This window comes from Mobula hypostoma, chromosome 5 (assembly GCF_963921235.1).
Source record: "Mobula hypostoma chromosome 5, sMobHyp1.1, whole genome shotgun sequence".
NCBI lineage: Eukaryota > Metazoa > Chordata > Chondrichthyes > Myliobatiformes > Myliobatidae > Mobula > Mobula hypostoma.
Genome location: NC_086101.1, coordinates 189,159,968 through 189,173,598, shown reverse-complemented (window position 1 = coordinate 189,173,598; position 13,631 = coordinate 189,159,968). Strand labels below are relative to the sequence as shown.

Sequence of the window (13,631 nt, the reverse complement as noted above, 5' to 3'; positions counted from 1 at the left end):
TTGTTTTATTTAGCTGTATACATGTGTACAGTTGAAAGGCAATAAACTCAAACTTGAATTCATTTCTTGTTAGCATGGTGGCAGTGGTCAGCATTTTCTAAAAGGAATTGGATCGGAATTTGAGGAAAATAATGAGGTTAGAAAGGAGCTTCTGTGAACAAAACCCAAACTACTTTCTCCAGTGGTACAATAATTCTGTGGTCTACTGTGCTAACCACATCAAAATTAGTTTGACTTTAACTCGTGCAGTATTTAGAGCTCATTTACATGCTTACATGTAAATTATTCCTGGTTTCTTTGAGCAGATTTTCCCAACTTCCTGTGGATTTCATCCCCATCAACAAAGTGAGTTCAAATCAGCACCTGTTGAAATAGCAATCCCTCCAAAATTGCTCTTATCACAATTGTCCCTTAGTTTTGTCAGCCATTAGAGGGTAGAAGAGGAAACATCCCTTGGAATGCAGAGATGACCTTATCAAAATGTTTAAAAGTACAATATAGTAAGGTGGATGTTAAGTCTTTTCCACAGTAGGGGAGTCCAAAACTAGGGAGCATGGCTTTAGGCCGAGAAGGGAAATTTTAAAGAAACCTGAATGACCACTTTTCACACACAGGATGGGGAGTGTGTGGAACAAACTGCCAGAGGAAGTTGAGACAAGTACATTCATATCATTTTAGAAGAAATTGAATAGATGGATGGAAGGATGGAGTTTGGAGCGATGTGGTCCAAATTCAGGAAATTGGGACGAGCTGAATGGGCTGAAAGTTCAAAAATTCCAATTCTATTATCAAAGTATGCATATGTCAGCATATATACGACCTTGTGATTCATTTTCTTGCATAATCCAGTTGCACAGGAGGTCTCAAGGTCAAGGTCTTGGAGCTTAGTGATTAGTTTTGAGGGATGATAGTGTTGAATGCTGAGCTGAAGTCAAAGAAGAGCTAGTGGATGTATACATCTTCACTAGCTATATATTCCAGGGTTGAGTGAAGAGCCACTGAGGTAACATCTGCTCACCTGGTGAGATGGTAAGCAAATCAGAGCGGATCTAATTTGTTCCTCAGGCAGAAGTTGATATTCTTCATGACCAACCTCTCAAAGCACTTCATCACTCTGGGTGTAAGTGTTACTGGTCATTGAAGCAGGTTACCATGTTCTTCCTAGGCAATGGTGTAATTGAATCAGGTGGGTATCTCAGACTGCTGAAGTGAGATGATGAGGATATCGAAACACTCCAGCCAAATATTATTAATACTTAGTGGAAGGCACTGGGCTAGATGATGAATATAGCTTTCACTTTGCTTCCCGATGAATTTATTTGCTATTTTGTTCTGTTATAGACACCATTCACTTTTGGTCTGGGTCAGAGGGCACCGTACTCAACGGGAGAACGATGCCTCCTGTGTCGAAGTGAACGTAAAGACTCTTCACTCTCTGAGAGTGGGATTACAAACCCAAACAAAATGGCACTTTCTACATCTCCGAAAACAAACAGCATATTGCACCTTCCTCTGTGGGTGTGTCCGGACTGCAGGCGTACTGTTGAAAAGGATGATCGGCAAGTTTCTCTGGAGCAAACTCTAGTGGTAAGGATGACAAGCTTCCAGCTGTGATTTCAGTGTATTTGACTTTTCAGTTACTTAATTATTTGTCAGTTTTAGAACTTTTCCCTGTTCATACTTTGCATCAAACTGTCTTGTTTCCTTTGTCATTCTGGTGAATTTGACTCCTGGCATGACCAGAAGACCTCACTGGAGGTGCAAGTTTTCTAGTTTTGTACTAAGTCTATTGAATGAATCAGAATTATGTTTTTCATCACTGATGTTTCGTGAAATTTGTTGTTTTGGGGCAGTTATAGAGTGAAAAGAGTGAGGGTAGAGTTCATGGACTGTTCAGAAATCTAGTGGAGGGGAAGAGGCTGTTCCTAAAACATTGCGTGTCGGGCTTCAGGCTCCTATGCCACCTCCCCGATGGTAGTAATGAAAAGTGGGTATGTCCTGGGTGGTGAGAATCCTTTGTGATGGACGCCACCTTTTTGGGGCATCGCCTTTGAGGATGTGCGACCATGTACTTAGTGGTGGGGAGGCCAGTGTCCATGATAGAGTTGACTGATTTTACAACCCTCTGCAGCCTTTCTTGTCCCTGTGCAGTGGCCTCTTCATAACCAAATGAGGTGTCATTTTACCTTGTCAAAAGCCAGCCTTTCTTTGGGACAAAGTCCCCCTTCGTAGTTGGTTTGCTCTTTGTAACCTTGCACTAATTTTCTGTAGTCTCTGTATATGGCATCCCAAATCCTTTCCTGCTACACATCTTAGTCTAACATTGCTAAGAAAATATCCAAAATTGCCTTTCTATGAACAAGAAACCATTGTTTTAAAAAAAAACAGGTATGTCAGGCATAGCACATGGAATACTCGCATTCATACTGATTCTTTTTGATCTACTTAACCAAGTGCTCCATCCTGTCCTTGAAGATAGATTTGAGCTAAACATCATGAGTGATATTAACGCAAACACAAGGAAATCTGTAGATGCTGGAATTTCAAGCAACACACATAAAAATTGCTGGTGAACGCAGCAGGCCAGGCAGCATCTATAGGAAGAGGTACGGTCGACATTTCGGGCTGAGACCCTTCATCAGGACAAACTGAAAGAGCAGACAGTAAGAGATTTGAGAGGGGGAGGGGGAGATCCAAAATGATAGGAGAAGACAGGAGGGGGAGGGATGCAGCTGAGAGCTGGAAAGTTGATTGGCATAAAAGATATGAGAGGATCATGGGACGGGAGGCCTAGGGAGAAAGAAAGGAGGGGGGAGCCCAGAGGATGGGCAAGGAGTATAGTGAGAGCTCCAGAGGGAGAAAAAGGAGCGGGGGGGGGCGGGGCGGGAATTAATAAATAAATAACGGATGGGGTACGAGGGGGAGGTGAGGCATTAATGGAAGTTAGAGAAGTCAGTATTCATGCCATCAGGTTGGAGGGTACCCAGACGGAATATGAGGTGTTGTTCCTCCAACCTGAGTGTGGCTTCATCTTTACAGTAGAGGAGACCGTCCATGTCGACTGTACCTCTTCCTATAGATGCTGCCTGGCATGAGTGATATTAAATTCAGTCTTGTGCTTTCCTGGTGGTTCTTCCCACCCTTAAGATATGACATTTTAAATTTCTAATCCTGAACCACAATTCCAAAATCTGGAGAAATTTGGAATTTTCACCAAAACATCTGTAGTTGGTTCATATTTGACTTTGTATGAAGAATATTTGTGCTCAGAATACTTGACTTAGTTACCAGAATGAAGTACAGAAATAATTTGCTATACTACTTGAAACACAATGAATTCTAGGTTGTTGTTGTTCAGTCATTGAGTCGAATCCAACTCTTCGTGACCTCATGGACCCCTGCACACCAAGCCTGGTTGGAATCTGCCTAAGATCCCCCAAGGTCATGCACATTGTCTGAGTAATATTATCTATCTATCGAATTCCAGTTAGTCGGGACTAATTTGGTCCAATTTAGCAGCTAGCCCAAGATAGTCAAAAAGGTATTTTTTAAAAAAAGACAAACTACCATTTAACTGAGTGACAAATTATGTACTTCAGGGGTCCCCAACCTTTTTTTGCACCGTGGACTGGTTTAATATTGACAATATTCTTGTGGACCCGGGGGGTGGGGGGGTGTTCAAGTAGGGTTAAACTCACCTCAACATGTCTTTTACAGACTAGGGTTGCCAACTTTTTCACTCCCAAATAAGGGACAAAAGTAGCAGTCAACTCCTGGGACACTTTACCCCAGGAAAGACTATCATGACCATGAAGCCTTGTGCGGGCACCTGTGTGCACATGCGTGTACGTGCCGATTTTTTTTCCTGCAAATTGGTTTTGCCTTCATCTTCCCAACTATACTGTACATACATTATTTCTACTTTATATAAGCTGTGTATTTATCATATCATTCCTGCTTTTACTATATGTTAGTGTTGTTTATTTTTGGTTTTATGTGTTTTCAGTTTTATGTGTTATTTGGTATGATTTGTTAGGTTATTTTTTGGGTCTGAGAACACTCAAAAAATTTTTCCCAAATAAATTAATGGTAATTGCTTCTTCACTTCACGCCATTTTGGCATGAAAGGTTTCATAGAAACGCTCTACCTTAGCGGGGGAAATATGGGACAAGGGCAGTCCTGTATGGGACAAACCAATTTAGCCCAATATACGGGATGTCCTGGCAAATACAGGACAGTTGGCAACCCTATGTTCAAGTTCAACAGTGCGTGACAGGGAATAAGGAAAGGTGCAGCTGACTTATATCATTTCCTCACGGCCCGGAAACACATGCTTTGCGGTCTGGTACCGGTCCATGGCCCAGTGGTTGGGGACCGCTGATGTACTTGAATGATATACAGAACAAATTGGAACGCTGCCAATCCTATTACAATATTGTAAAACTGTGTATTAGCTCATAAGTTATCAATGGAAGAATTCATCCAATGTACAGTGCCATGTTCTTTTGATTGACTGCAAATGAACAAAATCAGTATACGCACCTGGTTCAGATAATGTACTGCCTCCATACAATTCACTTGGACAATTGCATCCTCCAAATCTTCATTTCCATTGCAACATCAAGATGATTGTTGATGCCTTCAAATTCTTCGTAGTTCTTAATGTGTTGAAGCAGTGAAATTATTTCATTTTCACTCCTGGCTATTTCTGGTATCTCCACGCCTGAATAACTGAAACTGCTGTGAGCAAAAAAAGTTCTAAAATTATCTTGCTGTTTATTTCTCACCAACTGTGAGTGACAAAAATCACTGTTTTTTGAGCACAAACACACGCAACTGACACTATTTAAAAACTGTTTGCTAAGCATGGTGTAGCATCTAACAGCCACACAAGTTCACATGACTGACACTAGTTAGACACTGTTCAGCCACAATCTCCTGTCCCAATTGAACAGCATAGTATCCCAAATAAACAAAGGAAATCCTGGTTATTTTCTCGATTATTTTCATGTGTTCTTTTAGAGTTGTCCCAAATAAGCTACTGCCTGAATTAACCGATGACTTGATTAACCAGAATCCACTGTATTTTAAATTAGTGAAGCTTAAGTTCAGTCATAGAATACATCAAACTCTTTCAGATCAAGTGCCGAATAAAATTTCTTGTGCTTTGTTCTCACAGCTTTTAAAATTTAAGGTTCCAGCAATAAACTTCAACTATATAAGAAGTGTTGTCTGAAATTATAAGTTTGGCAGTTTAATTCAAATGGAAATACAAATTGTTGAAATTAGGGTTTGTTGGACCTTAGAGCGAGCAAGTGTAAGCCCTTAGCTCGTTGCCAGAGATGATGTTTGAAGTGTTATTGTGAGTTAGAGAAACAAGTTCTATTAACTTGTTATGCTGTCAGTTCACGGTGCATGCTTTGCATGTGGGCTGTTGTTTGTTCCATGAATTAGTTTTCCCAACAGAACACGCACATGTCACAGATTTATGGCATTTCATCTTTAGTTTATGGGCTGAATATGTACTGGGTTGTAAAAATAAATTTACCACCTGTTTTGAGAGCTGAAATACAATATGCTGTACAATTAATTTGTAAAACATCTTAAGGGAATCAGACCTATTATAAAGTAATCGAGGTTTAGGAGAGTCAATGGGGAGCATCAGTTTGACTTTTGTTAGATATGGAATGGTAAACATCTGAAGGGAATTATTCTCCTTTGATATTATGGGCTCTAAAATTAAGCATTAATTAAAATTATAAAAAATATAACCTGAGCTTTGAAATTGTTACAGTTATTTGTGTTTAATATTTAAAGTAACATTTACCTATTATATCAAATGTGAGTCACTTTAACACAGTAAAAAAAAATCCCAAAATAACCTGTGTTGCTGTGGCATAGGCTCAGAGTCTAGTGATAATTCTGCTTTCCTGGTGATCATATGGCAAGACTTTGGAAGAGAGTTTGAGAATTGGGCAGAATGTCCCTGCTTTGTTATTGTTCTTTGTGAATGAGACATGCTGTCTCGACGGGTGAAGGTAGCTGTGGAACCCTAAAGGCTGATTTATACTTCTGTGTCAAATGGACGCTGTAACCTACGCAAGTAGCCTACGCACATTGTGAGCGTTTATACTTGTGCATTGGTGTGTCTGTGTCGCTCTGCAATTCGGGCATTTCGCGCATGTGCACACACCTGCCCGTGCAAGGCTTCATGGTCATGGTAGTCTTTCTCGGGGTAATCAAGTTTAAAGCGAGTGTCTTTTTTTCGTAAAAGTGAAACATGTCCTCCATAATTTCAGAGGTCTGTAAAGTTTTATGGAAAGCATTGCAGCAGCCAGAGTTCCTTCCCTGCCCTTCAGTCGCCCAATGGGAAGCTGTTACAGCGTAGGCTGAAATGCGATGCTACCAAGCGGACCAATCACAGTTGTTGCGGTCTGCGTTGCTGCGACACGTAGTTACATCTTGGGAGAGATGTGCGTCAGGCTACGGCATAGGAATCTGCGTAGGCTCTGCGTAGGGTTCGTGGCTACGCCGTACCTACAGTGTCGATTTGACGCAGAAGTATAAATCAGCCTTAACCCCGTTAACTTCAAGGGCAGACAAAACATAAAAAGGAAAGAGCAGAAATATTTAAATTTAAGAAGTGTTATTAAACTGGCCCTGTTACTTGAGCCAGCTTGATTTTTGTCACCCACTGAATAGCTGTGACTTATCAAAATGGAAAAACTCACTAAATTGATTTGTGGGGAGTGGTGTAGGAAGTGTAGTTTCAAAGTATTCTCCAAGGTGAAATGTCAGGACTACTCTTACAGTCAGAGTGTTACAGTATGGAAACGAGCCCTTTGGCCCATCGGATGCGTGCCGTCCATAGCCTCCTCCCTGCTAGTACCGGTTGTACTCTTGGCATTGAAAAATCAGTATCTGAGAGAATGTAGAGTTTGTAATTTTTGTGAACAGTGACTAACAATATCAGAACTTTGCTGAAGCAGTGATTTGAATGGAGGGTTGCTCGCGGTATTAGAACATTGAAAAGTAAGGGTACAGCACAGGAGTAGGCCCTTCAGCCCATAATGTCTGTGCCAAACACAATACCAAATTAAACTAAATCTGTTCTGCCTATACATGATTCATCTCTCCATTCCCTTCACATGGCTTTCTAAAAGCTCCTTGAATGCCACCATCATACTTCCTTCCAGCACTACATCCGGCCGCTCATTACAAGCATCTATCACTCTTTTTTAAAAAGAACAAACTCGGTGATCACTTTATTTGGTACAGGTGTGGATCCAGGTGCAGTCTCCTGCTGTAGCCCACCTACTTGAAGGTTTGACATGTTGCATGTGCAGAGATGTTCTTCTGCATACCATTATTGTTGCATGATTATTTTGAGTTATTGATGCTTTCCTGTCAGCTTGAACCAGTCTGGCCATTCTCCTCTGACCTCCTCATTTTACCCAGAGTTGCCTTTTTTGCACCATTCTTTGTAAACTCAAGATTATTGAGTGTAGAAAATCTCAGGAGATCAACATTTTCTGAGATGATCAAGCCACACTATCTGTCACCAACAATCATTCCAGTCAAAGTCGCTTCAATCAAATTTCTTCTCCATTCTGATGTTTGTTCTGAACAACAAATGAATCTCTTAACCATGTCTGCATACTTTTATGTATTGTGTTGCTGTGGCACAATTAGATATCTATATACTACTAAAACTCTCATGCTCTGTCTGTCTGTTTGTGATCTCCAATTAGCGCAAGCGGTGCATTACAGCAGCACTTTTTTTGGTTGAATCGAATTAAAATGTGCTAACTTACAGAATGCAGGCAAAGTTCAGGGTTATATATTTGTATAAAATTGTTCATTCACCAAAATAAACAGGCTCCCTTTTAACCCGAGACCCGATCGGCCATCATGAAAATCGGGCCTGACGCATCCACATGGCCAGTCTCAGCAGCGACACCTTCCGCAGCAAAGGGGCAGGGCAGTTCTATTTCGAGGGGTCACTTTCTGCTAATCACCATCAGCATGTGCAGGATTGGGACAGATCTAACTGCCACCCATCAATAGGAGATAATTAAATCTTATTGTAATGACATACTTCGAGACACCCATAAAACCCTTTGCTGCAGTCAAAAGAGCAGTGACTGTATCACGTCCATTTAGGAGAGCACCAACCACATCATCAAGAATAATCAGCATCCTTTGGCGTTACTACTTCGTGTCTTCCCTAATCAGCATTAGGGTAAAACAATGGTCAGCCTAATTATGCAAACCTAATTATGCCGCGTGGAAAGGGAAGGGGGACATTATGGTCAAGAGGTGACGCCAAACATTGTCAGGAAGCGGCAAGGAGAGGGAGAGAACAAGAATCAGATGAGGCCAGGGCCACATGACTCCAATATCAAAGAGTCAGGACAAAAAAAGATGAGAGAAGAAGAGACAGAGGAGGAGAGGCATGCACATCTCCAGGATCAGAGACAAACAACAAACAGCAGAAGAGATGAAGAGACGGGGGATGAAGGGCTGCATGTCTCCAGAAGGGTGACAGTTAAACCAGAAATAATGCCATCAAAACTGTCCTTAGTTGAATGAGAAGCAGCTATATTTGCTTTGCTACGTACCATTCTTCTTTAATAAACTGAGGTTTTCTACTTCAGTTTCCAAAGCAAAGCGATACTAATAGCATTCAGGAAAATTTAATGTTCATTCTGGTCACATCAGACTGCACTACCCTTCTCTCAAAGGGTGCCCCAACAGGTCACCCCATTGTCTAGTTTGCATTAGCAAGCAGGTGTACTTGCTAAGTGGCTACTGAGTGTATATCAGGTTCCGTAAATGACCAAAAAATTAAACTGCAGGAGGAACTCAGCAGGTTTGTCAGTTTCTTTGGGTAGAAAGGAATCGCTGATGTTTTGGGTTGAGACTCTGCATAGGGCCCAGGCTGGATACAGAATTCATTTTCTTCAATTGCCCCACTTATGCTATTTTCAGAGATGCATTTTCATCTAATTTTACTACCATCTTCTCCAAATGTCTTAAAGCTGATTCTAAAACTATGCCAAATCTAGGTGCAAAACAGTAGAAGTAAGATAAATATTTATTGTTAATAGAACCCATTGGGTTGATGCAGGGGGAGTTCTCTGGCACGCCATCCATAAGCCAGCAATAGTAAAATAGCAATGTGATTACTTTTCACATTACTGTTTAGAGACATTGAAGAGACTCCTGGATAGGCAGGTGGATGCAAAAAAAAATGTTTATGGACTGTGTAAGAGATGAGGATTAGATTGATGATGCTTCTGAAAGGCTTGCATAATAAGGGCTGAATGGCCCATACTGTGCTGCACTGTTCTGTTTATGGATATGGTGTATGAGTTGTCTGCTGTTTATCTTCTGTTAGTCACTTAATTTCACTTGTTGAAGCAGAAAATGCTGTAAACATTCAGCAGGTATCTGTCATGTTTCAGGTCAAAGACTTCAGCACCTCTCCCTCTGCCTTGCCCTTCCTTAAATGCTCCAAACTTGATTGGAGCTCAATTCTTCTTCCTTGTCCGTGCTCAATTCCTTATTCAAGGAAACTTCATCATCCCAGCTTTTTTTTTCCAGATTTCCTCTTCCAACTTGTGCCATCTCTCAGACCACATACAGTACTCTTGTTATACTAGTTCATTGCTATCTATCTAGTTTCCTAACATTGCTGCATTTCATTGCTTCTTTGTTACTGGAGTGCCTTGGCATTTTCTGAGATGGTATTATGGTGCAAGTTCTCTCAAATTTAAGTGTTCTGTAATCTGAATGTAAATTTGTTAACTGAACAAATTTATGCAAAAATTGCTTTCATAATTGTTTTGTTTTGTGTTCTTTCTTCATAAGAGTATTTCCTTGCAAAGTCTTGCTTTCATATAAGGGAAGTATGCTCCCACATCTGTCTGCTGCTGAATTGCTTTGTTGGTAAAAAAAAACAGGTCTGTTCGGTTCAGATCCTTTCTGTTGTAATCTTATGATCTAAAACGCATGTCCTCCATAAATCCCTGAGATAATGATGCCTGTGGTTCTCATGAGAAATATGGTCCTTGTGTTGTCATTGGCCCTACCCATTTGTGTACTTTTGTTCCTCACGTTGTACCTTGTTTTCCCATCTCACCAGCATTCATTTGAGGGTCTCAAATATATGGTATATACCATCATTGTACTGCAGAGATTGATGCTGGGAACATTGATTTTCTATAGATGACGAATGAGAATGTAGGCGATGTTGTTAGTTACCCGATGACATACAGTGAAGTAGAGAGTGAAAGATGTGAAATGATACAGAGCAACGCGGATCAGTCGGAAAGTCGTTCACAGGCGTAGCAGATGGAATTTAATCCAGACAAGTGTGAGGTAATGCATTTTGCGATGTCAAATACAAACAGGGGCCAGGTCCCTGAACATAATATGGCGATGCCTCAAAAAGGCAACATCCATCATTAAAGATGCCATTACCCAGAACATCTCCTTTTCTCATTGCTACCATCAGGGAGCAGGTACAGGAGCCTGAAGAGACATGATCAGCATTTTAGGCCATCAGATTTCTGATCAGTCCGTGAACACATCAATACTCCCTCACTATTTTTTTGCGCTGTTTGCTCAACTTGTATCATTTAATTTTTATATTTGCATATCTTATACGCTTGCTTTCTTATACATGCCTTGTGCCATGTGACTTTGTACAAAGTTTTGCAACTTGGCCCTGGAGTAATGCTTTGTGTATGGTTGAATGACAATTAAACTTGAATTGACTATTTCTTGTAATTTTTAGCATTGTTTTTATGTATTGCACTGTACTGTTATCACAAAACAACAAATTTCATGACATTTGCTAGTGATATGAAACTTGATTCTCATCCTGACTCTGGTGGATAGGGCAGTGAAGAAAAGATTTGGTATGCTTACCTCCAAAAGTGGATGCATTGAAGACAAGAGTTGGACTGTCATGCGGCAGCAGTACATGGCCTTGATTAGATATGCATTTGGAATATAGTGTACAGTTCTAATGTGGTTGCATTACAGAGTATGCATAAGAGGTTCACCAGAGTGATGCCTGGAATGGAGTATAAGGAGCAATGGATAGGCTGGATTTATTCTCACTGGAGATTTATAAAATTGAGAATCATTGATTTTCCCACGCTGAGGAGTCCAGAACTGCAGGATACTGATCTAAGATGAGAGGGGAACAATTTAAAGGAGAACTGAATGGTTTGTTTGTCCACAGAGTGATCATGATTATCTGGAACAAGTTCCCAGAGGAAGTAATTGAGGTAATTACAGTTACAATGTCCAAAAGGCATTTGGGTAGGTACTTGGATTGGAAAGGATCGGACCTAATGTGGGCAGATGAGTCATTGTTGTTGGTTAGCTTGACCAGGTTCAGGTTGAAACACCTTTGGCTATGCTGTACAACTCAGACCACTGGATCATTGTTGTTTGACATAACTGATGTGCCTAATGCAGTCCTACATTGTGTTCCACATTGACTAGCAACTCCTGAGATGCCGCTAGTGTCAAACTGTATCAGTCTATGCCGTCCCTTTGGATTCATCAGCAGTGTGGAGATGAGGAGCTTGCCCTTAATATCGTACTGCTCTGGCTTGCATATCCTATTGACAGCTGGGACGCAACATCCATGGTCGACCCCAACCAATGGAGGGCTGCAATCCAGTCCTGATGAAGGGTCTCGGCCCAAAACTCTCTATATAGATGGTACCTGACCTGCTGAGTTCCTCCATCAGTTTGTGTGTGTGTTCCTCAAGAGCATTTGCAGAATCTCTTGTGTTTAGTCAAATAACTCATTGTGGTTGTCCTCCTGTGAATTCTGTTGCAATCTGAGTTATCAGTGATGAAGCTCAACTTTTTTTCAGTTTTGGATTTTTTAAATCTGTCAATGTGAGCGTATAACTGAGCCTTCAGTGCCCCATATAACTTTGTCTTAAATTACAGTGGTTCAATATAATATCAGACAATTTAAACGATATACAACCTGAAAGTCTTGCTCTTCGCATTCATCCACAAAATAAAAAAAACCCAAAGAATAAATGCCAGAAACATTAGAACCCAAAGCCCCCCCTCCCATGCACAAGCAGCAGCAGAAACATTGCCCCTCCTCCCACTTGCGCCAGCAAAAACACCAAACCCCCACCCACCCACCATGCAAGCAATAGCAAAGCCCCCCAAGACCTTGATCGTAGAGTCCATCAGAAAACTACAGTCCATCCCAACACTTTGGTATCTCAGATTCCAAAGGCACTCTGCATGCTGTTAGAAGCAATTTTTCAACAGCTTTATTTGTCATCCTATGATCCTGGATTATGATGTCTTGTTCCAAATTTACCAGCATGGAGAAGTTGCCACTCGGGTTTCACCTGCTAAATCATCAACTCCCAAATCTCTTAAATTCCCAGGCTATTCCTACTCAATCACTGCCTTCCCTTCCACAAATTGATCAAACAAGTCTTTTTATAAATTTAAACCCTTTTTAAATCATTAAACTTTATCAAAGGAACAAAATCAACAGAACAGAACACAGTACTTTAGTCGTAGTTTTCAACAGTGTTCTCTTCTTCCTTCCTGTGACTCTTCAAATCCCCCTGTTATCTGCCATTTTAATCGCTCACTCAACATTTCTATCATTTCTGTATCTTTTTTGACTCTACCTCACCCTTTTATTTTCCAGCTTTATACTGTCAATACAGTCAGCTGTCTTGTCATGTAAATGATATGATTAACATTGATAACCAAATGTGATCTTCAGGCCAGCCAAGTGGTTGACCTTCCAAACCCACAAGAAATATTCCAACCACACTCTGTTAGCCAACTCTCAATCTGGCCTGATTTGATACAAACTCACCCAAGAACTCACTCATGATTCAATGGCAGTTTGCTGAATTTTTTGGGAAAATTCAGATGCACTCAATCCAATGGCTTCTCATTATTTATCCCATTCATAATCAGTGCAAAACAGATTCTCAGTCTAGTTTAAATCTGCAGCCCTTCGCCTCAATAAAACCTTGAACAGAACACCCATCTGCACATTGTCTATATCTTTCCTTTCCTTAGCTGTTCATGTGTTCATCTAATTCCCTGCTAAGCATTGCTATATCTGCTTCTACCTTCTCCCCGGCATTGTGATTTAAGTGCCTACCTGCCTGTCTGTGGGTAGGTAGAATGCCTCATACAGTATTGTGCAAAAGTCTTAGGTATATATATGTAGCTGGAGTGCCTAAGACTTTTGTACAGCATTATAATAATTTAATGTATTATACTGTACTGCTGCTGCAAATAAAAACAAATTTCATGATGTATATGAATGATGGTGAACCTGATTCTGATGAGTCTCTAATGTTGTCGGAGAGCGGAATCATGGTTGGGAAAAGGGGAAGGGAGAGGGGAGAGAACAGGAAGCACCAGAGAAACATTCTGGAATGATCAACAAACTAATTGTTAGGAATCAAATGATGTTGCCCAGTGTCTTAGGGCTGGGTGTGTCTGCAATTCCTCTACTAATTTTTTTGTGTTGCCTGCACACTTAGTAATCAGTCCACCTAAACTTTCCTCCAAATCATTTATATAATATGAAATGAATAGCAGATGG

The 13,631-nt window shown here is 40.7% G+C and overlaps 1 protein-coding gene across 2 annotated transcripts in view; it reads left to right on the top strand.

The window, feature by feature from the left end:
- The window catches only part of fam193a (family with sequence similarity 193 member A), a 208,792-nt gene that overhangs the window by 128,405 nt on the left and 66,756 nt on the right, over positions 1-13,631 (top strand). For both annotated transcript variants that reach the window (XM_063049561.1, XM_063049560.1), the window contains exon 3: positions 1,342-1,587. In XM_063049561.1, coding sequence (XP_062905631.1) covers positions 1,342-1,587 — 246 coding nt within the window. The remainder of the gene's footprint in view (positions 1-1,341; positions 1,588-13,631) is intronic.